Source organism: Taeniopygia guttata, chromosome 7 (assembly GCF_048771995.1).
Source record: "Taeniopygia guttata chromosome 7, bTaeGut7.mat, whole genome shotgun sequence".
NCBI lineage: Eukaryota > Metazoa > Chordata > Aves > Passeriformes > Estrildidae > Taeniopygia > Taeniopygia guttata.
Window position 1 is genome coordinate 23,766,668 of NC_133032.1, and position 27,880 is coordinate 23,794,547.

Below are 27,880 nucleotides of genomic sequence, written 5' to 3' on the forward strand. Positions count from 1 at the left end.
CAATATGGAAATATCATATAAGAGAAATAGACCCATTTGAATAAATGGAAAACTCACCAGAAATTAGTAACTTCCTTCTGCTTTTTTCACATAGCACTGACCATACCTTTTACACAGAGGAACTTCTTAGGTGACCACCCTCAGTGCTTCTAAGCACTATTAACTGCCTTAAGAGGTCTCCTCCAAGTCCTTGAATACGTAAGATCTCTTGCGTTTTTCAGTTTGGGCTCAGGGTGTAGAGAATCCAGCCACAAGCTTGTAAGATAAATCAGTGTGTACATTTTCATAAGATACGTATTTTTATTTTTTCTTTTAATACAGTTGTGTATGCAACAGAGACAGAAGCCAATCTTCTAGTAACATCCTAAGAGATGTTTTTATGAACTTCAGAGCAGGAAGTAAGTAATCTTTCATCAGGTACACCTTCTGACAAGGATATATTAATGCTTATATTTCAACAAAAGGATCTTAAAAGGTTGGTGGGAAAGCTAGTATTGTTATACACAGATAAAAATAAGCAAAAGAAGGTAGCAGGTCTTTTCAAGGTCAGCGAATCAGTGAAATAGCAGTTTATTGTAAGGCCCATGTATTACTCATAAAATATACTTGTCTTTTTCTGCCTGGAGAATTCTTTTCCTCCTCCCAATTAATTTTTTTCTCCCTGTTTTCTCTCTTGCTTTTTCTTTGGTTTATTTTTCCTCACTTAACCTCTTTCTCTGATGCTAAAAAAAGGGATAAAAGGTGAAAACCTACAGGAACCAGCATAGTCAGACTCTTGTTTTTTACTGCCTTTTTCCTGTCCAGCACTGCCTTTTAATTTGTGGGAGATAACAGCAGGGGAGATCATTTCATGCTGTATATATTGCTGACACGTGGAATCAGGAAAAACAGTTGCACTCCTTCCTTTGAGAGTGCCTCTCTCAGCCAGGAAACAATTCCTTTAATGAAGCAGCCATGCAGTACCAGGGCAGCCCAGCAGCCTTTGTTGTGATATTCAAATCTTGTATGCATGGCAGTATTTTTTACCAGCTCTACTCCTAATCTTGCTACATTTATCGGTGTGTTGAATTTTCAGTTTTAAAGCATCACAGTAAAAAATAGCTCAATATTTTTCATTTATTTGCAAAAGTCCCATTTTTGTCACAACTGTCTTATTTTAAATGTAAATGTCCCAGATTTGGATTTCTTAACTAAAGGAGGAGTTATAATATAGAAGATACAACAATTAAAACTATGTAAAATACACTTTCATGTCTCTGAATGTTTGTTTATTCTTTCAGCTGTTCTCACTTTAAATTCCCCAAATCAAGACATGAAGCACATGAAAGGCTTTGGCTATTCTGCCTTTCACATCATTAAAATATAGTGCTGTTCTCAGGATGAGCTTTGTTGCTGTCTGATAAATATTCATAAAATGAATTCAATTCAGCAGAGTTCTGTAGTCTCACAAAATAAGTACTTCTAAAAAATCCTATCAGCTCTGCTAAAATTGCCTTTACTTTTATATAATTTTCTTAGCTTAAAAAAACCCCAAAAACCAATAGGAAGAGTTAAGCATTATATTTTTATATATTACAGGCACAGAATTATTAGAAATTTCTAGGATTGTGGTTTGTTATTCTGTGTGATAGGACTAATATTGCAGAAGCTGATAGGTGTTGAAGCAACACAAAAAAATTAAGGAGCAGTGTAGAATCTCATAAGGACTACAAGTCTGTGCTGTGCCTAAGGGAGACTTACATGATATGAAGGGCTGTTTGGTTTAGGTGGGATGGGTATAATGTACATAAAGCAAATACAAATATTTGAATTCAGCTAAAATATAAGGTAGACATTTTCAAGATACTCATTCTTGAACGCTTTATTTTAAAGCACAAAAAAAAACGTAAACCATGAGAGTAACTAATGATATTAGTGATCCTGGCATTGAGTCTTGGAGTTGAGCTGCAGTGACTTAGCCTGTGCATGTTTGATCACTTCCAAAAACAGTTTTTCCACTGACACAGTTCTCTCAGTACACACTTGTCTGCATACCAGCTCCTGCTGTCATCAGATCAGGGATTTTTGTCAGGTTGCACCTTTGTACCTGCATTGATTATAAGTTTGGCATTTGAATGACTCATTTTTCCAGACCTGTTTAATACCAGAGATAGTCTAAGGGCAAAATGCATTTGCGGGTGGGACGAAATTATGGAACAGGAGAGCAGGTTGTAGTGCTGTTCAGTGAATGATCACAGAAGTACACTTGACACAAGCATTACTATTGGTTCTTCTCCTCCATTTCAGTAAGGGTGGAAAAAAGAATATTTTGAGTTGGAGTATTTTGGGGAGTGGTCATTATTGTGTTATTTTCCAGCTCTCTTGAGCAAACCAGAAATTTTATCTCCAAGGTCATCCCAGACCCACAGCTGTTTTCAAGCTAGCCTGCCTACTCAAGAGTCTTTTGGAGACCTTAGGAAGACTCTGAGTTGAAACAGGACTTTTGTTTCGCGTTGATAACTGTTAAGTCTAAACTGTGTTTTGACCCCCGTGCAAATACAGCCTGGTAAGCCAGGTAACATGTAACTGCCTCCCTGGGCATTTTTGTATTTCTCCCACAGAGGCCAGATGAAATGTGTTATCCTGTTTTCCTCCCCGTTGCACGCCCTAGTTGGGAAGATTTGTCTCCTGCCTCCGCAGGTGATGGGGAAATTGCTGGAGGGAGGTTCCTGGGCTGACTCAGAGCTTCAAAGCACGGCTCCGAAGGGTGGTACCGGCACCCTCCTCAGAGCTCCCCTCGGGGAGCGAGGTCCACCAGGCCTACTCGTCCCGCTGCTGCTGCGTGGAGGCTGCCGGTGCCACGGTACCCGCGGGGAGGGCAGCGCAGAGCAGCTGGGCCGCCCCACGCCCGCTGGGGCCTCGGCTCAAGCGGCTCCGGGCACCGCAGCGGCCGCGAGCCGCCCGCTCCGGGAGGCGCGGCTGTTAACGGCAGCGCCGGGGCCTTGAGGCGGGGCGGTGCCGCGGCAGAAGCACGCCCGACCGCCCCGTCGCAGCGATCCCGTGAGAGCAGTCGGGGACTGCGGGTAGAGGGATTTGAGAAAGGGGAAGGCGGGCTAGGGCGTGTGAGGGAAGGGCAGCCGGCGGGGAGCTGGGGCGAGGAAGGGCCGCTCTGTCGCGCCGAGCGGTCTGTGCCGGCCCCGCCCCTTCTAGGCCCGTCCCCGGCTGGTGCGCGTCAGCTGGGCGCGAGGCGGAGCTGAGGAGCGCGGCGCGTGCCGGGAACGTGCCGGGGGCCGAGGCGGCTGCGAGGACCGATGGATGCCGAGGGCGCGGTGAGGAGCCCGGCGGGGCCGCGGGGCCGGGCAGCCGCCCCGGAGAGCGGGAGGGCGGGCGGGAGGGCGGCTGGGCAGCGGGACCGTCCCGCCGGGGCGCCCCGGCTCGCGCCCGCCCGCGCGGCACCGCCATTTTGTATGTGGCGGCCTCAGGCTGTGGAGAAGCCGCTGGCGGCTTCGGGTGTGCGGGACACGGTGCCGGGGCAGCGGGGTCTGGCTCGGACCTTACAGCACACGGGCTGCGGAAAATAGAGGTGTTTAGGGCGCTTAATCACAAGCCCTTCCTGGAGTTAGGTTGTCTGACCGTGGGTGTGTTCAGTGTAAAAATGAATATAGCGGTTCTGCCAACGAGCCAGATGCGCTAAGTAATTGATAAAAATATATATGTCTGTATTATTTGGGGAAATTAATAAAAAAGAAGTTTACAAAACAGTGGAAATAAATATTTAGAAGTAAGTGATGCGCTGATGGCACATATTTGGTTTTTTTTAATACTGTTTTCTTATTGCCACACTGTTGATAAAGAGGTGGTTATCACAATACAAATTTTAACATGTAACACTTAAAACCCACTGTGGTTTACAGTATTGTGAGTTCCTAAGTGGTGTGATTAATTCCTCATTTTTTCCATTGAGGTATTTGCATTTGTGCCTTATTTTAATATATCAGCTCTTAAAATGTGTGCAGAGACAATGCAGTTTAGGCTCTTTGAGGTAAGGAGTACGTTTCAGTTGTGCTGCTAATTGTTATAGTTGAATCCGGAAGTTTTTGTGCTAAAGACAGTTGCCAGATCATCGTGCAGTTGGGGTGTTGTATTTGGTGTGAGAGGTGGAGAATGTAACCTGCTTTGTCCCTCAGGAGTTTTTTGCTGCAAAAACGAGTCCTCCTGGGGAGTGACTGTGTTGGTTCCTTGCCTACTAGAGGTAGAGTTAGTTCAGGTTAGTACTCTAGAGTAGTATTCCCAGGAGGAGACATGCATACTATATTCTCTTGAGCAGACCAGGTTAACAACCTCAGGTTTTCCTCTCTCTGTGTTTCAGTACATTCAGAAAGGACTTGTGTCTTCTCTAAAACTGAAATTGTGTGAGCTAGGCTGGATTTATTGTCTTTAAGATATCCACAATAATGGCATTAACCCGTTACTTAGAATTAGTAGGAGTAACTGAAATATTAAATAATTCTGTTGGAGAAGTTAGTGACAATACTACATGTCTGCTTTCCGGCTATCATCTACACAGTTAGGATTGACTTTGTAAGGCAGTATTATTTTGTTTCGAAAAGAGTTTACAATTAAACTGCTTCATGGTTCGCAAGTGTAAGCATGCTGAAAGTTAAAACGTTAGCCAGGCTTCACCAAATACTTGTTTCTATGACATCCCATTGTGTTATATCCTTTTACTGGGGCAAGAGCAACCTGGTTGCTCTTCTGCAGAGGGAATTTCTGTTCAGACCACTGTGTGATGTGTTTGTAGGCCAAGAGGGTGTTGAATTAAAATACCAGTCTTCAGGACCTGTTCTCATCGGGTGTGTGGAGCTTGTTGATATCATGTGGTGGAATTATGGGCGCTCGGCACTTGGAAAATGAACTGGAGGTTGTTGCAGAGAATAGTCGTACAGCTGTGTGTGAGAGTACAGATTGAGTTTAAAATGTCCATTCTATACAGGTTTAAAATAAAGACTTTTTAGTAGAGAGATCTGTTGTATAATAGAATTCATAACCTGAAATTTATGCAGCAGGGTGCTTTGCAAATTGAACCAAGATTGGTGTCCAGTTTAGAAGAGGTTTTAACACTGGACTTCAGACCATAGCGTATTCACCAAGTTACTGAATTCATTAAGATTGAGCTTGTGTTTAAACACTGAACTACATTCTGAGTAAAAATACATGGTAAATGTTCAGGATCTGCTGTGTCTTCTGAAAAATTCTGTATGTATTGTCTGTTGAGAGTTGTTTCATTTACTGATAAATAACGCGTAAGATTTTGAAAATGTTTTCTTTCTATCATCAGGCCACTGATCAGATGCAAACAGAAGCTTTACCTTCATGTCCCAACACTATGTCACCGGTGAGGTTAAATAATCGGATCAGTTCTCCAAGGTCTGGAGCAGTTATTCCAAATCGTGTCTTTGTTGGAGGAATCGATTTTAAGGTATTCTTCCCTCTTTTTGCTGCTAAATTATAATTTATAACTGTATAAAAATCACCAGGGAAAAGAGACACAGTCATGTGTATTTGTTTAGTTGGCAAGTCCTCTTCACTTTAATGGCCAAACCTACAGTAGAGAATAAAGCTTTAAGCTTTAATTTGCATAACTGTCCTACAAAGTTCACTCTGTACACCTAGCTGATAGAAGCTTTTGACGCTTCTTCAGAGTTTTCTTTTTTCATAGGAGATAGCTTCTGTCATCAGCAGAGCTGATGGCAGAAAAGCATGTAGAAGACTTTGTTTATGTGTACCACTTAGTGTAATTTAATAAACTGTCACAATGTTTCATAGGTCCGTGGCTTTTGTTCCTCTAACACTTCTGGTTCACACAATGAATTGCAGTGTGTATATTCCTCACCACAGTAATTTTCTTAAACGCAGGAGTTTGTTTTTAAAATAAGTATGTAAACTTCTCTGGGTATTTTGCAGTATTGATCTTAATTCCTAGAATGCTCGTGCCTTTGTATATTCCCTAAAATCTTTAAATAGCAGTGAACATTGCACCACTCTTACCTTGTTCAGTTGCTTTTGTGATGAGCTTAAGGTTAAGGTTTTTCTCTCTTCCCACCTTAGATAATTAATTAAGGCATTGACTTGCTTGTTCAGTTGCTTTTGTGATAAGCTTAAAGTTAAGGTTTTTCTCTCTTCCCACCTTAGATAATTAATTAAGGCATTGACTTGCAAAACATGCTTCGTCTGGGTAGCTGTTGCTTTGTTCCCATCAAGAGCATCTTCCCTGCATTAATCCTCTTAGGCTGAGGCCTTCTGAGTACTGACTCACTGGAAGAGGAACAAGAATTGATAATTCACTCAGGCTATTTTGCATAACAAATGCAAGAAATTCCAGAATCTTCTGGTTTATTTGGCTGAGATAATTCAAATAGAGATGTTCATATTTTGAGATGTACAAGACCTTCAGTACATTTAGACTTTATTAAAGTGGCGTTTTGCACCAATAGTAAACAAATTTCTGGAGCTGTGAAAGGATCTCTTGCTACCTTCTGTTTTGACTGCAATTTCAAAGGTTAAACTAATTTTCTGTCTAACATCAATATTTTTATTAATTATCATACTTATTATTTGTTTTAAAGGGTCTCTTGACTTGGTTCAGATGCTGATACTTCAGAATTTATTATGGAATTGTATTTTCAACAACAGTTTAAGCATGTTTATAATCATAAAGAAGATGGATTTTTTTTTGCAGAGGGGAGAGGAAATAGAAGGGATGAGACCCTCTATGGCCATTTTAGTTGCTCTTCCATTTGGTATGATTCTTTATATCAAATACAGCCTTAAATTTCTGATCTAGTCCTCATAGGGTTTATATGTCAGTCTTGAATTGCTTTCTATTGGCAATCTCATGGCAAAAAGTATTGGGGTTTTTGGGGTATTTTTTTTTAAGTCGGAGGTCTTATTCAAGTCACCTGGGGTGATGTGAAAGCTATTGACTTTATTTTTGTGAGAAAGGGAAACAGTTAATCAACAAAAATTTAACTTGCTTTCTAACAAGCTCTTTTATGATTTTGCCATTTTGTCTATCACCATGGCAGTGATTCCTATTTTTAAGAGGAAACACCTGGTCTCTCAAACTTAGAGAAATAATTCAGCAAGGAAAGTTAGAGTTGGGAGCATTTTCATCTTGGTCTGAAGAGCTCTTTCTTTAGTGGTGCAGCCATGTGTCACTGACAAAGGCTAATGCTAAGCCTTTACCCTCCTTAAAGAATCTGACAAGTGTCTTTGTCTTATCATAAGCAGGAAAAAGCACCTGCATGTGTTTCTTGTAAGTTTCAAAATATTATGATTTTACTGTGCATCTTAGAATAGCATTTCCTTATTCTTCAGCAATGCACTGCTCTGCACATAAACCTTTGTCTTTCCAGATTCATAGTTCTGTTTAGCAAGCCCTTATATCCTTGGGTAACACTTTGAGCACTGATCGGTTTCAGACTTGGATGAGGCACATAAACCTTTGATGTGCTGGAGAGGATTCCCTCCATTGTATACAAAGAATCAAAGTCATTAACTTAGAAGTAAAACAGTACTTAGTATACATGAAGTTAAGGAGAAGTATAGATGAACGGTGTGTGCATATAACTGTTCTTTTTCCAGTGTTAGGTATAGCATTAACTAAGGGCTATGCAGAACAAAATTTAAAACTCAAATGTGATGCTTACTGCATCATATGTGATATATGCTTACGTTGTAAAAAAATATTTATACAAGGCAGAGGAGTGTTCCCAAAGCTTAGGTGAGTCTTTACATTAGAAAGCTGTTTTATTCTCTACATACTTGGAGGGGGGCAGTTCCTTCTAAGTTGACTTAGACCATTCTCCTTTGAAATAACATTTTCTTACTTACAGTGGGGAGTTCATATAGTGGGCCTGTACATATTTGCAGACTCTCATGTTAAAACCTCTTCAGAAAGAGGGATCATGGTATATTCAATGGGTTTGACCACTAAATCACTGTGGTTTTGGGGGATTTATGTGACCTGTGTATATCTACATGCTCTGCTGTGTTGCAGTTGAAAGTATGGCAGTGATTTTTCATACTGTAAACTGCTCTAGCATGTGATTAACAGAAACTAAAATTTGGATCTAGTACACCTGCTTCATTGATCTGAACTGTGATAGGACAGTTGTTACATAAATCTACTAATGAGAAGTTTCTAGAATTATTGTTGAATAATTAATGCAGTAATTAAGTGAGCCCTGAGGCTCATACTTGCTCATTCTTCTGTCTTGATATGCAGGGTTATAATTAGTTTGTAGCAAACTTCATCCAAAATACATCCATTAATAGTCTTAAGGTAAATATTGAACTAATTAATTTAATAGCTATGCAAACCAACTTTACCTTTTTTTTTTCCCCTTCTTGATTTACTGTACTAGGCTAATGAAAAGGACCTGAAGAATTTTTTTGCTCAGTATGGCAGTGTGACAGAAGTGAAGATAATAAATGACAGAGCTGGAGTATCGAAGGGGTCGGTATAGTAGAATAAGTGTATTGTGGAAATTGATAATAACAGAAAGCTGACTATAGTAAATTTGATTGATTTCCATAGCTCATAATATTTTATTATTGATGTTTCAGTTATCCCATGTGTGCAAAAATCTGTTCTTGCCCTTTAATATCTCTATATAAATGTCTCCAATTTGCATAACTAAAACTCTGTTAGTCATGTTGTTATAAGATGAAGTTATGTGCAATTAGGACAGAATCAATAGTTTCCATTTTTTCAGGTTTTCTTTGTGACTAATACTGCAGTGCAAGGTTATCCTAGCAAGGTTATTTCATTACTAAATATATTTGTATTACTGAAAGCCAGTATGGAAAGGAGCCTAAAGTGGAGGAAAAGCTTAGATACACCTGATTGTGCTGGAGTGCATGGCAGTAACAGATTTTTGTGTGAAGGTTTTTGAAACAGCAGCATAGGGGACAAATCTCATCACTTACAACATGAGTTAAATGACGATTGCTAACAATGGAGACTGAGACTGGAAGTCACCAGTAGGAAAAATGACAAAGAGCAAATACAGAGAAAGATTAAGATTGGATAGTAAAATTTTTGCTGTAACCCAAAAGATGGTGATGTAAATGAGGTGGGGAAGTGCACTGCCAGAGAAGGTGGGAAAGAGGGCTGAAGCAAACAGGAATGTGCATGCGAGTTCACCTCTAAAGTTATCTCCCGAGCAGTAAGGACAGTTTTAATGCTATTAGAGCTTAATGTGTATCAGCAAATTATGTGCACTTGCATGACTTCAAAGACTTGGTCCCAGATCTGTCACCAAGACTCCTGCCCTTTTAGTAAATTCCAAGAAGTATCTGAGAATTGCAGTGTGTGTGTACATGTAGCACATAATAATTATGCATTATGATTGTCAATATGTCTTGTTGGGAAGGGTAGATAAATATGATTAAGAACCACAATATTACAGCCAGGACGAATATAACGCCCCCTAGTGGCTGGACAATCACCCTCACCTACAGAGGGGTCCAAAGGTCAAATGGACTGTTCCATCTCACCCCCCAGAATGTATGGTTCACCCCACACCTGTAACCCTCCCCTGAACCATCAGGTGCCTGTGACCCCATTGGCCCAGGTCCTGTTCCAGCCCACCTTGGAGCCCCCCTTGATAAGGGGTCTCCGGGGGGCTGGACACCCTCTTGGATCTTCCCCTCTCCTCCTGGAACCTCCCTCTGGAGTCCCTGCTCCCCTCTTTGTCTCTCCCCTCCCCCATCACCTCAGGCCGCTCGAGGCAGGGCCTCTCTGCATCCCGAATAAACCTCATCCCCCAAGAGCAACCAACAGATATCTCTCGCATATATTCACCCCAAACCGTCCGTGGAACCCCTAAAACATCTTCACAATGTCTCACAGCAGATATGTTGGAAAATAATTACTTTCCATGCTGTTAGGATTTCCTTTGAGCTCCAGGCACGGGCTTTGTTGCTTCTGCTGGACAAGTGATTTTAAAAACGTACAAGTTCGTGATTACATTTATTACTTTATTGTCCAGACAGTCTACAGAATGAAAAGTCTGTGTAGGTAGGGTCCCAAGCAGGAGAATACTTTGTCTTTTAACTTGGAAATGTTTCCAGTTTAGAGAAGCCAATACAAGAAAAACCCACAAATTTCAAAGTACAGCTGGTCAGATTTATTGAACGTCTGTATTAAAATTAGCGTACACGTGCTCACAAAGAATGATGACCTTGTATTGCAAAATCTGATCTGGTGGTGGGAGAGGCAAAATCTCATACCTTCTGTAATGTGACCCTGAGAAATGAACCATAACCCTAATAAATCATGTGTACAGAAGTACACATTTCACATTTCAAAGATTTCAAAAAACATTTGAAATTTAGGAAGTTAGATTTATTGGAGGGGGGCGGAAGGTGTTTTTGTTTTCTTGTATACGTGTTGTGTACATTCAGATAATTGCTTTGCACTGGCAGTGCCACCAACATTACTCTGGGAATGAACTGGGGGGGTTGGAAAAGCAGTTCTGAGTTGAAAGCCTGTTTGATTTATTGCAGAAGTTAGAAGAGGTATGATAAAAGACACTATGTCACAAAGTATGGGAATTGCTCCATCCTTGACCTCCACAGAACTCTTTTTAATGCTAATTCTGTTAAGAATTACAGGAGAATTCACAGATAATGGCTGCTTCACTGCTTTTTCTGAGAACTCAGTTTAAAATAATGGATTGTGCTTGTGGCAGTGGGGAGCATTCACAATTGTTGGTGAAGTAGGGGGATCTATACTATGAATTACAGTATAATATTAAATTTGAAAAAATCTCAAGTGTCTCATCTTTGGTCACCTCAAAAAGTGAAGGGTTTAGATCAAAATCTTTGTTTAATAGCAATGAAGGACTTTTAGACATAGACTGAGTAACAAGAACAGCTGGTCATTCACAGTGGTGTATTGCCACATACTTGAATGTAATTTAAAAGGTGCTAAGAATGCAATTGTTAATTCAGTCTTTACTTCTAGAGGTTTTATACCCATTAATTTACCTTGTAATGTCACTTGTACTGTACATCAAGTAACTATATGCTGTGTTTGTAAATAGAAACTTTAGAGGCTTAGCTTCCATCATTTTTGTTTAGGTATGGCTTTGTTACATTTGAAACCCAAGAAGAGGCTCAGAAGATTTTACAAGATGTAAGTGGCAGTCCCCATTGTTGTTGTCTCTTAATTGAATTAATTAATTTCGTACCAGACCTGAGTACTCTGGTCCTCTGTTTGCCAAGTTGCATTTGAAGATAAGTTTGGTCTGATAGTTAAAATTGTTTAAAGAGATCTAAGGTAAGATTTAGAGCTCTTGGATAAGATTTATACTGAGATATTCTGGAGCTAAGGAAGGAAGTTCTAGTTCATAGTACTATTTTCGACTTCAACATTGGTCTTTATTTTCTTAGTCTGTAGTACATGTAGAGTTATGAAAACTTTATCCTTCACATTCCGCTGCTGTCAAGATTTTTTTGTGGAAATTAGAATGGTAGCTGCTGTCTTTTATTCTGTCATGTTGGTTTGTCAACCCTAGTTGAATTCTTTTTAGTAACAATTGGGTTCCTTTGAAGGCTTCAGTGATATAGCTCAAGCTGTTTAATTTTTGCTTCTCTTAGCTATGTTACTGTCTTGATGCTCCTTGTAGAGCCTCCCTTGAGACATGGTCAGCTCTTCAGTTCATTTGGTTTTGTGAAATGTGTGCTCTTGTATTTTGGGTGGAACGTATTGGAGACATCTGTCAGTCAGGAGTTACTCATTCACGAGAGGGTATCAAGGTGCAAGTTAAAAAAAACCAAGAAAATAGCATCTGACACATATGCAAATTGCCCTCTCACAATTAGAGGGCTGGTTAAAATGTTGAAAATTCCAAACTTTTGTTTTAATTTAGTGGAGCTAAAAAAGTATACAAGCAGCCAACTTCTTGAGTCAGCTGGCTGTCTTGCTCTGGCTTTTTAAAAATTGCTTTATTTCTCAATACCAATGGTACTGAGTATCATTTTGTAAATGGTACCATTTTGCCCTTTTTGCAACTGAAAGGCTACTCCATGTAAAGTCTTACTGATGTTTTACTTTGCCTACTCTAAATTCCTTAATTTAGATATTTTATAATTTTATCATCTTTTTCATCTTTGCACATTTCTATTTCATATTCATCTTTAATGTCATGTAGCATCTAGGTCTTTTTCCATCTTCAGCTGAGTTTCTAGGCTTCAAATTTTATATTAAATTAATGGGGTTTTGTTTTATACTCTTGAGTTTTTAATATGAAATTCTGATTATATGCTGATTCTTTTTTTCTTTTGTCCTACTCTTCTATTTTGAGTAATGTCTCCAGAACTTCCTTTTATGTTGCAGTCTACTATGTGTAGTATTAAAAACAGACCTTGAGGAGTTTCACCAGGTTCCAGACACATATCCTAGGATCTGGTTTCAACATAACTGCTCTCTTGCTCAATGTGTCTAACCTACTAAGTTATTTTTCAGTTCTCAGATGCCTAGAGCTATGTAAAAAATAATAATGTCTTCTTTCTTTAATTCTAGGCTAAAAACCTCAACTATAAGAATAAGAAATTGAATATTGCACCAGCAGTAAGAAAACAAGCGTGGAGTCCTAATTCTCGTATGTATTTTTACTTGCATTTGTGTATTGTCAGTATGAATATAAGTTTTTAACCAAGAGGTACCTGGTCTTCCCTTTGGCTCATCTTCATTCTGAGGTCAGAACACACAAGAACATTGATTTAATCCTGAAGTTTTCTTTTGTTTGTTGTGCTCTGTTAGAAGTGGTTCACATGTACACTAATGCTGTTGGTGCAGACACACTTGCTGAAGACAGGAAGTTTGCCTCATCTTCTGCTTGTGCCTAAGTAAGCCCTTTTCCCTTGGGTAAGTGTATGGGTTATTATTTGCCCAGGGGAAATGGAATATTTGTTCCAACTCTGTAGTTTCTTTGCTCTAGAAATTATTCAGTATAATCTTTGCTCAGTGATCATCATGAGAGTGTATGCCATTTTCTTGCTATGCTTTATTTCACTTTCCATCTTGATTTGTATTTTGTCAGTTGTTTTGCCTGACTTATGGAAGCCCTTGGGGGAAGAGTCAACTTGCGGGAGTTGACTTTCATAATGAATGTGTAAATTGATAGAAAAGGTGTGTATCTCTGTGTTTTGAGACATGAGGCAGTAGAGGGGTAAACCAAAAATCTTTTAAAAAAGGTTTTTGGAGAAAGCTGCTGTGTTCTTTTAAGATCTTTATTTGTGGACGTGTTCAGCTACTTGTTGTGTCTTATGCCTAGGATAGATCTGTGATAGAAGATCATATTGGCATCCAGACACATCGTAGGGCCTGGTTTCATTATGTCTGCTCTCATGCTCAGTGTATCTCAGTCACCAGGATGCTTTGTCCTACTGCAGCTCTTGGGCTTGTGAGGCCAGAACACCTGGACTTAAAATGTCACTGTAGAGCTGTGGATTCCATTTCATTCCACAGAATCAGAGAGCTGGACAGTAAGCTGTCCTCTATAGCCCACATATATAGTGCTTGTCTTTCATAGTGTAAAGCAAAATTATTTGTAGCTCTCCTGTCACAGGATCATTTGGGATGAGAGCTTTGAACGTACTTGGGAGAGCCACTTGGTTTGCTTTACCCCAGCATCAAAATGTATTTTTTCATCAGTGAGTTTTCTGTGTTTGATGAGGAAGATTTCTTTTTTCTTTGCCAGAGACTTACTCAACATTGGCAGAAAGTTTGTGCAAATTACTTGGTAGCTGGTGGACAGGATTGTTGGTCATGGAATTGTATTGATCTCATCTGAGATACCAGTAAGTGCTATTCTAGATTGCTTACTGGAGCTAAAACAGCCTTTAGTTTTCCTAAGGCATGCTTAACATTATCCTAAGAAACATCTTAGCCTGTCTATGGGTAATATTTCAGCTGTGTTGTATCCAGGTGTCTTAAGCCTTTTCTAGGAAAAAAGTCAAACTCTTACTATCAATAAAAGCTCTTGAATCTCTGTGGGACCCTTCTTGGTCTTCCACTGGGCATTCTGGTGATCTCTGCAGTGTTCTGGCTGTTCATAAAATGGCACTTCATGGTGGTTTTTACCTTTGCAAGGCAAAATGAAAAACTAAACTCGATATTGTTTACACTGTGTTCTTCCTGATTTTTTTGTGTACTATACTACTATTTTGTGATTTCAGTTTCAGTTATGGAATTAATTTTCCCTTTTTTTTTCTCTCCAGAAATCTCCCCATATTATGTGTTGTGTTTAATTATTTGTTTGGATGTCATCTTCTGCAGCCTTTCCCATCTAGCTCTGAGGACATCCTGTGGCCATCTGCTTTCATTACTGTGTTTGAGAGGGAATTGAGATGGCATTAGACAAGCTGCTCCATGTTCTTTCCTTTGAATGTTTTCTTTCTGTCACGATCAAAAGTGATCTTTTTTTTTCATTATGTACACATCTGAAAAAAGTTATTTGTAAATAAGTTTTTAAATATTTATTCCAGGTTCTTCTGTGGCACCACAAGCTGGTACAATGTATGCAACTACTGCTGTATCACCAGAAGCTGGTACAATGTACTTGACCACTTCGAGTGGCTATCCATATGTTTACCATAATGGAGTGGCTTATTTTCATACATCTGAAGGCTCTCCTGTTCAGCAGCCATGGCCAGTAAGGAGTTTATTTTGGTATTTATGCTTTTCTATGGACCAGGATAGCTGAAGTGTTTTCACAGGATAGTTCATAATGAGTCTGGGCCTTGCCCCAGGAATAAGTTCTACTATCTCTAGGTAGTGGTGGCCTAGTGCTTTCTAGAAAGGTGTGAGTATGCCAGAGATTTTTGTTTGATCTAACACAAGCTGTTAGAGGCACTGGATTTGAAACAGCTTAAGTGTAGGTTGAAATTTTGTGAATCATTTTCAAAAGGGAGGGGGGGTGGTTCACTATCATAGTACTCCAGAGCTGTGTGTAAAAGGAGTGACAGTTGATCAAATTGCTTCATTAAGATTTGTAACTTCTTTTCTTTTGAAGTCTTGCTCTGTTTCCAGTTCACCTGTGATGGTTGCTCCACCTGTTTATCAGTCTCCTACGTACCATTATCAGGTATCTGTTTGAAAATGGTTTTCAGACTGTCACTAATCCTCCAGTACTATTTGCAGCACTGTCCCAAGTCTGTTTATTCTTAAGAAATAGTTTGTGATAGTAGTGTGAAACATAATTTAACTTCATTGATGACTTTTCAGTAGAATACAGAGTATTCTGCTTATGTAACTACATGAAAGTTTAGTAAATTACATTTTCTTTTGTGTTGCAGGACAGCTGGCTTATCATCTAAGCCAAACTCCTGCTCAGAGTACGGTTGGTTAGAACAGGTTTCTTGGGTACTTGTCCACTTGGGTTTTAAGTAGCTCCAATGGTGAAGATTGCACACAACGTTTCTAGAGAACCTCTTCCTATACTTGACCCTTCTCATCATAAAAGACCTTTCCCTTAAAGCCACATTTTTTAGTGGTCCAGCTTGGGTCCATTGTTTCATGTGCTCTGAGCATCTCTGTTGAGAACCTAAGTGTTTTTGAAGTTTATGAAATGGTCAAGTTGGAAGCTGAGTTGAAATAGGTAAAACAACGAATAATTAGGGGCTTAATGAAAATTGTATTTCCTCTTTTTAGGTGATAATTAATTACAGATTTGAGAATAATAGTATTCTATGTGTATTTGTTCTTCACCACATTATTGATGTGTTCTTGTTCAATTTTAGGCACCAATACAGTGTCTTTCAAGTCAGTGGCAGTGGTCTGTTACACAGGTAAATGCAGTTCATAGTTGCAGCATTTTATCATTACTTTTCACCTAGTTTAAAGGTATGCTGTGCTTATCTAAGAGTGAGATTTCCCACTATTCACAACCTGGTTGAAGTTAGTATTAATTGCTGTATTTTAGCAATGTATTTTTAACATTTACTGCTACAGCGGAAGGCATAAAATAGCATCTGTTGAAACATTACATATAAATCTGATGTAAAGAAAACACCTTCCCCTCCCCTTCCATTTAGCAAAATATTTGTATCAAATTACCTAACAAATCCTTTAGAAGCAGGTAAAAACTGCCAAATTTCACCTGATTAAAGAAATGGATATTAACTTAACAATTAACTGATAAGTGTGTCATTTCATAGGGGTAGAGTTAGCAGAAGCACATGGACACACACTGGGTGAAATTAGACCCAGGCTCATGAAGTAGGAAGAAGGTATTGTCAACTCGGTCATTTTGTGGGGAGATTTTATCTGATTTGTGAAAGAGCAGCTTAATATGGAAATCTTGACGCTTGAGGAACTCAGAGTTTGAACCTGAAAGGAGGACCAAGTCCCTTAAGCTTGAGCTGTTACAATGCAGCCTCATTGCTTTAATAGCAGCCAGCCTTGTCCAGTTATGGTCTGTTCCACTCTAATAGATCAATCCACTGCTTTGAAATCAGTGTGCTGAATTAAGGAGTTACTCTAATTAGTTCAAAACAAAAAACTTGTTTTGCTAGTGTAACAGTGTTACAAGGGAAAATTGAACTGTAGTATGTTTCTGTGATTTTGAGATTAAATGTGAATTTTACAAGTTTTAGGATTTTGCAATGCTCTCCAAAATGTGAATAAAATCTGAAAACCACATAAATGTAAGGACTTTTTTCTCCTACTACCTGACCTTTCTATCCACTTCCCTCTCAGTTTCTTTAGATTATCAAAGATTAATTTGACACTTAATTTTAAAGTTTTATCTTTTGTTTGTATGTAGCAAAGAAGACTGTAAAATAAAGTCTTCTCTTTATCCTGCTTAAATTATAAAAATTGTAATTTAGATTAATGTGTTTTATTTCAGTCTCCTACCTCTTCACCTCCACTCCTGTATCTGCGACCATCTGAAGTCTTGTATCAGCCAATAGGAATTAACCAGGAAGGTGGATGTATATCTCCACCTCTCCTAATGGAAGCTGCAGTTCCTGAGGTATTTTTTTAAATGTAAAAAAATGTACTGAAAATTGAAGTGCTTATTGTGATTGAAAGATACAGTCTTTTCTTTTAAGCACTTGCTCTTAGAGCAATGAGGTCAACTGTTCCCTACTTATGTTAATGTTAAATAATTTCAGGTGTCCTCAGGTTAGAACTTCTCTTCCTGTCTAGCAGAATGCTTGGATTCTGAAATATTTTAGAGAGTCACAAATGTATTACAGACAGCCACAGGACTTGTCAATTTGTTTTATTTGCAAGTAATGTTTAAATAAAATGGGAGTTCATTCTTTGGAATGTTGGGTTGAATATCCCTGAACCACAATAGTTTTCTAAAGTAATTCTGTGAGGAGAAGCTTGTTTCTAAATATTCTGATGATCTGAAGTAATTAAGAGTGCTTTACTGTACTTTAAAAATCTCTTAAATGTTAGAAATGTTACTGATATAGAACCAAGAAACTGTAAGCAAAAAATACTTAATCATTCAATCAATCTCTTCATGATTGGATTTTAAAAAAATACTAAATGGCTGCAGAAAAACTGAATTACACACATTTTCAATTTGATATTGATTGATACTTCTCAAATACTCATTCCTCATTAATAGGGAGGCCAAAATGGATGTTAAATTAAGATATCTAATTACTAATACTAGTAACCAAATATGGTTCCAAAAATAAATAGATATTTTGTTTCTACAAAAGAAATTCCAGAACTGGTATTTCAGACATCTGAAGTGGAAAATTCTTGACATACTGAAGTAATTTAATTTCCCTGCAAAGATACTGAATAATACAAGGCTTGGGTTAAGGGGGTTTTCCTTCCTTTTTGAAGGTGCATAGATCTTGGTATTTCTTTTATAATCGTAATCTTATTAACAGTACTGTTTTAGTATTTATCATTTTGATATAAAAGTGTACAGAGGTCTGAAAACCATGAGCACTAAGAAAATAGGTGAAATTATTTAGAGGAATATTTGTATATAATGTGCTCTTGATTTACAGGTAGGCAATTTGTTCACATTAAAGGAAGCAGTGTGTCAAATTTCAAAATGGTGTAAAATTCCAAGAATAGTCTGTATTACTTGTATGTAAATATTTTATAAGTATGATGCTGCTGGGAATTACATTTTCAGTATGCTAATCTACACTGTTCCCATTACAGCCAAGTAAAATTTGTAATAAAGAAGCTGCTATTTCTGTCAAGGAAAGTGATTTGTGACACTGATTTAAGATAAACTAAGTTTACTAAACTTAACTAATCAGTGGGGAAAATATAGATTTAAATATTGAAATTGTGATTTTAAAAAAATAGTTCAGATAAGCATAGCCCACATTTTGAAGTTTTAAGCATCCTAAATTCATATGAAAATCTTAAAAACTTAACTTTGTGAAACACGCTTTTGTGCTAATTTTTTTGTAATTTTTTTAATACCAGCTGTATCCTGATCATGGAGTTCAAACACTACATTATCAGCCCTATGTCCAGAGTCAAATAGCCGTGTCTGCACCTGTGAGTATCACACTAAGATAGCATAGCATAGCAGTATTGCTGTCATATTTCTTGAAGCAGGGACAGTAAGACAAGAGGGAAATGGATGAAAAAGTCTTTTAGTAATGAATTAGTACATAAGGAAATAGGAAATATTGGAGAGAAAATGAGATTTTTCTTCAGCTGAAGTTTTGTTGCAGAGGGACAAACATATTACTTGTTTTTAAACTATTTGGGGAAGCTAAGAAGTCAAAACATGACTAGTTATTTTAAGACTGAGCTACAAAGTAAACTGCAAATCAGAAACATTTTGAGAGAAAAATCATGAACCTTATTCAGTTCTTAAGGATGATGGTTACAAATACTTGTTTCTTTCTCTGGGTCTTGTCCTTATATTCATTAGTGCCTTAGAAAAACACCTCATGTTGTGAAGAGTTAAGGTTTTGAAATGCAGAAAATGAAAAACTGTCCCAGTCAGTCACCTCTGGGTGGTTTTTTGTGCAGTTCTGATTTAGAAAGGCTATTTGAATATTATTCCATGTCACCTGATGCAAGTTGTTGAATTTTTTTGGTTTCCAGTTTAAGGTGCTCTTGACTAAATTAATAAGGCAACTGTGACACCATACATGAAATAATGTGAAAACTGATTTGCCTGATGAGAGATCTAAAGTTGTCAGTAATTGATATTACAGTACTTACTCTTCTCTGAAAGATTCTTACTCAGCTGCATGTGGAAGACTAAACATGAACGAATGAAGCCATGTTATAAGCTCTCTGTTCCACATATTTTTCCACTTATTTTACTTTCAGCATTTTTTGGGACTGTTGTGTAACAATATGTACTAGGTATTTCCAGCAGAGGGGGCTGTAACCCAAGTCTTGTCTTGGAACAACGTATTTCTTGCTCATTCTTTCCTGCTTTCTCAGAAGTCTTGTTACCTAGAATTAAAACTCTGTTCTGTTCAGGTCTCAGGTAGATTCAGATATTAAACCTTTCCAAAGGCTTACTAAATTCTCATAATTTTATTTGTTACAGGCTGATGCTAAATATTCTTTGGGTTTTTAGTTTTATTTCTTTAGTTAGCTTCATTTACTAGTAATTAGTAGTTCTAAAATATAACTTTCCCCTTTAAATTTTCATACTACTTTTTGACGTACCTACTTGGAGTTTGAATACGTTTCCCAGGTAATGAATATGATCAGCTTGTATTGTGTGTCAGTGTGGCTGAGCTCTCATCAATGACTGAAAAAGGCAAATGTTGTCAGCACACTGCTATGTGTTAGGCAAGTGGCTGTGGTATTACCACCTGCTCCCCAGCTGCAGAAGACAACTGCCTGGTGGCTGTAGTCTACTTAAAATACCCTAGCAAATATCCGCTGCTTGAAAACTGCCAAGTAGTGCCAGTAGAAAGCAGGTGCCTGAAGTAATGACTGTACCTTGGAGGTAATCTGCTAATTGCCTCTTGCACTGTGTATTCCCAGTGCAATTCCTGGGTTTTATCCTAGGGAGCTGTAGGTCAGGTGGTGAGAGTAGGATGCTACAGCTGGTATCCAGTTATTTTTGACAGTTGTAGACTTCTTACAGCTTTCAAATGCAGCTCATGTGGCATATCATTCTCTGTTCTACCATCAGTACAACCAGTACTAACTAAAAATGCTGGGTTTTAGTACAAAGTTTTTAATAGTGCCAAATGAAAGTTAGAAGCTAATATATTCCATCTTAGAACTGTAAATTATTTTGAGATTCAAATTTGGTATTTATGATCAAGTTTGAATCAAAAAATGCTAATCTCCTCCCTGTGTTTGTGTGTTTGCTAATGACATTGAATATATTTACTTTAAGCTTAATTCTTTTGGCAATTAATAGCACGTTCTGTTGATGAGCATGTGGAAGTCACTTCCGATATTCATGTCTGTACAAATGGATATGGCTAACATTCATTCTCAAAGGCGGCCATGTGACACTTTTTTTTTAGGAAGTGAGAAGATTTCTCATCTCTACTGGATGTTTCAGATCCTCTATCATCATCTAATATGGAGATGAATGTTTGGATTTTTCCAAAGAGTATATGTTAGTGTCTGGTAGTAAAAGTTATCTGGGCTATAGTAACAATGGAAACTTAGCAAGGATTGACGTTTGTGATCTTTGATTTCAGGCCCAGGACAAATATCTATGAATTAAGTTTTGGTTTTGTTAAGTGTTTATCTGAAGTTCTGAGGCACTGGCCTGGTAAATGTTAGTTGTATATTATGTGTGTATATGAGGGAGACCTCCGAGGCCTGAGGAGCTGAGCACACAATTGCAGTCCACAGAGTGAGCAAAGTGTAAAAGGTTCTGGCACATGGATTGAGTGGGTGGGTAGGGTTTATTTCATGTGGTTTTTTTTATTATCTACCCTTTTGAGCTGCAGTGTCCTCTTTGGGGGGTAGGCCTGGTTCTAGTCTGTTGCAGTTACTGCTTTTCACATAGTTTGTGTCCAGCAGTGGGTTTGGGTGGCATCTACACTACCAGACAATAAAGTGTCATTTGTGCTATAGTTCATGGATGCTTGCATTCAGACCATAATGGTGCATGATGGCCTTTGTGTTGTAAGTGTTCTGTAAATTTAACTGAACATAGCACACTGTTATTCTCTGTAGTTAAGAACAATAGGGGAAGATTTGTGTTCAGTGTGTATAATACATATAAATGTACATGTGTTTGTAAAGTTTAAGTAGATACACATGCACGTAGATTTATGTAAATTGTGTCTTTCATAAGAATTCTGGTGTAATCATTTGGGGAAAAGTTTAGTTATTTTATACTTGTACTGCATGTTATTGTCTGATATTCTGTCTGAAACAACAAAAGTATTGCTACATAATTTCTGTTTAGGTAAGTGAAATTGAAAGAGGCTAAGCCTTTTGTTTATCGATATGTTAGTCTAAGAAACATGAATCTAAACTTCTAGTTATATGATTGCCAAGAGACTTGTCACTAGCTGCGGCTAGGTCTGTTGCCTCTAAAATGGCTATTTTAAACTCTACTTGCAAATTTGATATTAATGTGGAAAGATACAGGGGGTGCATGCTTTTTCTCATGTTGTTTCATTCTGTGTTCTCTTTACAAACTTCTCTTTTTCTTTCCTGTTTGTTTGCTCTTACTTCAGTTCAGTGGGTTTTTGTCTTTTGCTTTCTCTTTACTTGATGACCCTATGGAGAATTCACTATAAAAGCATTTCAGCCACTCTAGTCTATCTTTACTGATTAATTTTATTCTTTTTTTTTTTTTTTTCTTTTGTGTCCAGTCCTTCCTGTGTGGCCGAGATCCATCATCTCCATAACAGCTAGCAGCTGCCAGTTGTGGCATTTGGGTCAGTTATTTCATTGCAATGCTTGCTTTTTGTGAGTAATATAATGTGCTCAGGTCTAGCACAGTCTGCAGTATCACTTACCTGCTTTCTTCAGTTTGACACTTGCTAGTAATTCTCTTCATAAACCAAACTCTGTATAATCGGTGTCATTCATTCCTGGAATGGTAATGTATATGTAAACTCCATCATCATTTTAGTTAAACTGCCTGAATTTTATATGGGTTTGGATTGTTTTCCTTTAGCAAGAATGAAATTTTCAGTACTACCAATGTATGATTCTTTAGTTTCTGCAAACTCTTTTAATTGCCTTTTGACAACTTCTTCCCTTTTTCTCTGTTTGTGCAATTTACAGTAGCTTGTGTTTATAGGGCTATACTCTGGCAGGTGCTCAAGCATGTTTTACTGTGAAAATGCTGCTTCTTTGTTGCCTTCACTTTTTTAAAAATTAGTATTTTGATGAAAGGAGGCCTAGGGAAGAATACATGTTTTGCACATCTTAATATTAGAGTCAGTTTCTGACTTGATAGCTTTTAAACAGCTCACTGATTTGTAGCAGGGCCTTGCTGCATGTGACTTCTCATCTGCATATGTGCCTGTATGATTTATCCCCAGCTGTGGCTTTTAAACAAATATTAGAAGCCTACTAGTGTAAAACTAAGTATAATATTCTCAGTAGACAAAGAGAAGGTGTTTGTGTCCTACCTATACTAATAGGAGTTAAACTAAGGAAAAAGAGAAACACATTGGGGTTGAAATCCTGCAAAGTGGATATGAAAACTGAAGAGCAGGGAACCTTGGGAGTTTTGAAAAGCAATGCACACAATGGTGGGGAGTTGTGTAGATGATGGAAAGAGACTGATATATTGAGATTAGAGTGGTTTGAATATCCTGATAGAGGTGTATAAACTGCAGCTGGTTGTATTAGGAAACAATCAGAGCCAGAAGGGAGCATAAAAAGTTAAATTTAACAAAACAAAAAAAGAAGTTAGTGCTGAAAAGGCCTGGGATAAGAAACAAGGTTAGAAAGAAAGTAGTTTGAGTCTGTCATATGACATAATTAAGTGAAGAGTAAAAGAGATGGACAGTGTACCTTTGGGATCTAGATCAGCTTAGACAGGGGGACTGTAAGAGAATTTGATCTTTGGAAGAAAAAACAGAATAGGTAAAAGTATTCTAAAATGTTTTTGCCAATACCTAAAATGGTAGCTGCATTTTCTGCATCTTGCCATCCTTTTGTCAGCAGCTAGTGGCATCCACTGACAAATTATATAAGCACAGTCCATTGCCTCTCAGTTTACAAATAAACAGCTTTCAGTTCACTAGCTCAGGTTTTATGTGTCAGCTGCTAAAAACTTAATGAAAACATTATTGTAAGCACCCATAGTAAAGCATTGCTCTAATCTACATTACCAGAAATGCTAAAGAAAAGAAAATTGAATTGGTTACATAGGTTTTCACTAAATACTTTGTAAAAATAAATTTTCCCCATCAGATTATAAAGAGGATACGATTGCTTTAATAACTTGACATCCTTTAGTAAGACTGTATGATCAATGAACAAAACTGGTTTGCTTTCTTTTAGTAAAAGAATTCGGAACTCCTAAGATTCCATGCTTGTAAGTAAAGGAGGGTATTTCCTGCCACTGTGGGCTTCATGACCTAGGTGCATAAGAAAAATCTGCTTTTCCTTTTTGAACCATGACCTAGGTGGGCTTCATGACCTAGGTGCATAAGAAAAATCTGCTTTTCCTTTTTGAACCAAATCTGTCCAGCTGATGCAATAGTGGACTGTAACCGTTCATTGAAGCATTATTAATGCAGTAAATGGGACACACTTTGCAACGGAAGAAACAACACAGCATTTTTCCCTCTCTTTAGGAATTGAGGTCGCATTCTGTGAGAAGACATGTTCTGCATCATTCGTCTGTGAGTCTGAAACTTCAGTCTGCATGAAGTCATCAGTTTCATCCAAAAAAAATTACAGAATGGAAGATAAAACTTTACCTTCTACAGATGCTGTAAAATGCTGGGGTTTTTAGCCATGTATTTTGCTAAGACACCTATCACAGTGAGAGTGTGTTCTTCCTAACTTCTGATGTTTCCTTGCAGGTTCCCCAGTTAAAATACCACTACTTTTTTCAAGCAATAACATGAAATTTCGTATTTTGGTCAGGTAAAACCACATGAAATTATAATTTTATCCCTGCACTTCCTTTCTTAATAGAAATCCTGTTACAGGACCGAGAGGGTGATTTCTGAAACACAGTCTGCTGTATGTATTCCAGTTACTAACCCAGACTGAAAGCCAGTGTACTTCTACTAAAAAGATAATGTCATTTTTAATTTCTGGGTTACATACACTTGAAAGATACATTAGTTAGAAAGTTGAAGCCATTTTGCCACATACAGCATTTTTGTACTGTGGATAAAATCTTGTTATTTAAATCTATGTGAGTTTCATTTCCATTCCAAAACAATTTGTGTAGCTTAATTTTTCTTGCTATCAGTATTCTCTACTTTTATATGGTATTTTACTTGTGTGACATTTTAGTGTTCGCAGTAATAACTTTTTAAAATAAAATTTGGACCCCTAGTTTAATAATGATTTGTTCTCATTCTAGTATTTTTCTTCCATATGTATTTGGTTTTATAGTATGTTTTTAGCTAGAGAAAAAGGAATTAATTGACTACTTGAATTAGAAATAGCAATGAAAAGTTCTTTGCTTCTTTGAGGTCTTCTGTTGTCTGTATGAAAATAAGGAACTCCCTGGCAGTATCACAAATTGAGATGAAAGACTATTTTTAACTTGATTTCAAGAAAATAATTTTATTATTTGGTTATTGTGTGTTGTTTGGTTTTTGCTTCTCCCCTCACCTCCTGGAGTTCCTTCTATTCATTACAAAATCACATTCCCCAAAGGTTGAAAATACAGCTTATGTATTTACAGGAGTGCAAGGTATGGCTTATTGCTTCTGTAGCACTGAAGCTTTTTTTTTTTTTTTATCTAATATATCCTTGAGTTAGTCAATTTTATCTGTTTTGTAGTAATTTGGGGATTTTCTTTTTGTGTGGGTTTGTTTTGTTGGTACTTTCTTCCTTTTAATCTTTCAGAGATCTTGCCAAATGGACATTGTAGTCAGTGAATAATCCATGTATGATATATAAATATCTTTAAAGATTCTTCTAGTGTTCAGTAGTGCTTTGCAGTGCTGTCCAGGAAGAGAGTTGGAGCCCAGTTCTAGTTTTATATTGTTTGAAATTGTTAAGAAAGGAGATGCCATGTATTAAGTCTTGGTTGCAAGTTTCCTCATGTGACTGACTTTGCACCTTCTGCTAGGTAGAAAAATCTACACAAATATAATTTTAATAGTTTCTATTTTTAACAATTTATTGCTGTAGCAGCTGTAGTGGATTGTTTTGCCACTAAGTGTCAAAAGAAGTATACAATTTTTTTGACACGTAGAGTTCAGCCTGTTTTTGAAGGGGGAAGTATTCATTTGCTTTAATTTCTCATGTTTCTGAGGAAGTCTGTACCACTAAACATGTTTGTCCAGTTCTGTTTAATTTTCACATTTTGGAACTTATCAATACAAATTTATCATAAAAATCTTGGCTCATCAAAGCCATAATTTATTTCCATGGAAGAATTTTTACATAGTAGGTATTTTTTAAGGAAGTTTTGTCTCTGTAGGTGCCAAAGAAAGATTGTGTTTGGGTAGAGCCTTATTTCTTGTATCAGAAAACACACATTTGACCCAGGATTCTGGAGTTTTAGTCCCAAGCCCATATTTTTGGAATCTGCACTCTGTTTACCAAATGTGAATTGCCTGTTTTTAATAATGCTTCAGAGATTGAAGAAGTTAATTTTACAGTCAGTACTATCTTAAAAGAAGAGTGCTTAGAGCAGTCACGTGACATCACATTGTGGCTCTATTCCAGACACCCACAAAAGTAGTTTATTTTCTCTCAATTGGTGCAGATGTTAGATTGTTGATAATGAGTTGATCCCATGGCCTTTCTTCAGAGATCACTCACTTTATTTTTACATTTGTGTGAACTTGATTGTTTGTAAGGATACTCAGTGTCAGGCACTTAACTATCCCTGCAGTGTTCCCCTGTGGGGTGTGTAACATCACTCTGGAGACACTGTTAGTTAGGATTGTGTCTTCCAAGTCTTAACAAAGCCTTGTTTTGATTTGAGAGACAGAGAAGAAACCAAGTAGCTCTGAATAATGGTTTTCCTCTAGGAACTGGCAGTCACTGTTCAAATACTGAGGCCTTTTCATTTATATTGTGGCTCATCTTTGTTCAGAGTGCTTGCCAAGAGTGATGGCATGACATCAGACAGCAGTGACTGAACCAACCTGTCAGGAGTTGAATCTCTCTGTAGGCATGGTTGAGATGTAACTGACCTGTGTGAATCCCTGTAGTTGAATTAAATGTGGGCTAGGGGCAAACTACATTTCCTCAGTGCCTACAGTTGTACTGTTTTGATGTTCTGGCATTTATGACTTCTTGTTCCTTTACACTGCACAATCCTGTTCTGCTAGTTAAGCTTTCTGGAATGTGGAGATTCCCATACTGCTAAATAAAAGTCATTTAGTTAACCATAGATCCTCAGATGAGGATTTTGGGAGTCATGTTCTCTTTGGCCTTCTGCAGTTTCCTGCTGATAATATTGAGGCTCCACACTGGTGCTAGGAGGGAATGTATCCCCACGTGCTCTGTGGGCATGCAGTAACTGATAGAAAATGACCTTTATGCATTGGCTCTCACATTCCTATATTAGCAAACTAAGTTAATTTTCTGGCTTCCACCCTTTGGAATGTAGGAGAATTGGTTGGTGTCTTCTGCTGGAAGCTGGTTGGTTTTCTACTGAGCTTGCTGTTACACTGTTTCTAGTAACTGCTGTCTGCTTAATGTTCCATTTCCATTGCAGAAGGTTAGTTCTATCATTCTCTATTAACACTGGATAAAAACTTGGACAGGTAAAAAGTTACTGAAGTTGTCTCTCGGGTATTTTTGTGTATCTGGTTGGTTTTTTTGGTAAAATGTAGAATTCTCTGGTTCATTTGTATTTTTGGTTTCTGCTTCAGATCTTATGCAACAGAATTTATTGTCTCTGAAAAGCTGTTTGCAGTTTTCATTTCAAACTGGCATTTCTTTATATTCAGGTGCTCATTTTCCAAAATAGTTAAGAAGTCATTGAGTAAACTGCATTCCAGTAGTAACTAGCAGAACACATGGCTCTCGTAAAAAGTTTTTCTCTGTTTAACATCGTCATAAAATATGAAAAGTTGTACGTCTGCAAAATACTGTTGTTTTTTTTTTTTTTGTAAAATAGGTTTGTGCCTTTGCAATGCTGATGTACTATAGTAGGTTCACTTTACCTGCTATAAAAACTTCTTAAGTTTCCTATTGAAATAAAAATATTCAGCTTAAGTCCTTATTTTAAGGATCCAGAGTACAGTGCCATGTGTGCAGTCCTGCACACTAATCCTTATATAGCTGTTATAGCTGAAAATACAGATTGAGCCCATCCAGTTTCTTTCCAGAATTCATGGGTTTAGTTTGTGGCTAACATATGGCTCCAGTTTTTGATGCTGTATTGGATATACAGTTGATACACTTGCTACTGCCTTGATGAGTGAGACACTGTGAATTCACAGAGAGAAAAGTTTAATATATATGCAGATCTCATTTTAGAGAACTGTTAACAGTTTTAGAAATTAAAAGCTCTTTCTATTGAAACTGCTTGTAATACAGCAATAATAAACAAGCTTCTGTAGTTTTGGATTTCTAGTAAAGTTCTGAGTTTCTGGTCTATGTTTACTATTTGGATTGTAAGTTTTGTTTATTGTAGTATCAGAGTTTTAATATGGTTTTAAAAAAAACATGAAAAAATGTAATTTAACTTTGATCATTAAACTATGTTTTAATGACCGCAAAAGCAAACTATTGTTGTCATCTCTGTTCATTATTTTTGGAACATGTAAGTTAAAACTT

General features: G+C 37.6%; 1 protein-coding gene across 2 annotated transcripts; it reads left to right on the forward strand.

Moving 5' to 3' along the window:
- Window positions 1-27,824, forward strand: BOLL (boule homolog, RNA binding protein). Of its 2 annotated transcripts, none has more exons than XM_072932411.1 (12): window positions 1-398; window positions 5,318-5,458; window positions 8,406-8,497; window positions 11,128-11,182; window positions 12,572-12,650; window positions 14,539-14,705; window positions 15,066-15,137; window positions 15,793-15,840; window positions 16,902-17,027; window positions 18,467-18,541; window positions 21,808-21,873; window positions 23,752-27,824. In XM_072932411.1, the coding sequence occupies exons 2-11, from the start codon at window positions 5,330-5,332 to the stop codon at window positions 21,841-21,843; spliced, it is 879 nt and encodes a 292-aa protein (XP_072788512.1). In that variant the 5' UTR covers window positions 1-398; window positions 5,318-5,329; the 3' UTR covers window positions 21,844-21,873; window positions 23,752-27,824. The 2 variants fall into 2 exon arrangements, with proteins under 2 accessions (XP_072788512.1, XP_030133632.3); XM_030277772.4 differs by lacking the exon at window positions 1-398 and adding an exon at window positions 3,180-3,308.
- Window positions 27,825-27,880: the final 56 nt, after the last annotated feature.

What these genes read in the sequence shown, in the direction of transcription:
- BOLL (XM_030277772.4), top strand. An exon ending in TTGGAGGAATCGATTTTAAG is followed by an intron (nt 5,459 to 8,405) that starts GTATTCTTCCCT and finishes TTACTGTACTAG; the next exon opens with GCTAATGAAAAGGACCTGAA. An exon ending in CTCCTACGTACCATTATCAG is followed by an intron (nt 15,138 to 15,792) that starts GTATCTGTTTGA and finishes GTTCAATTTTAG; the next exon opens with GCACCAATACAGTGTCTTTC.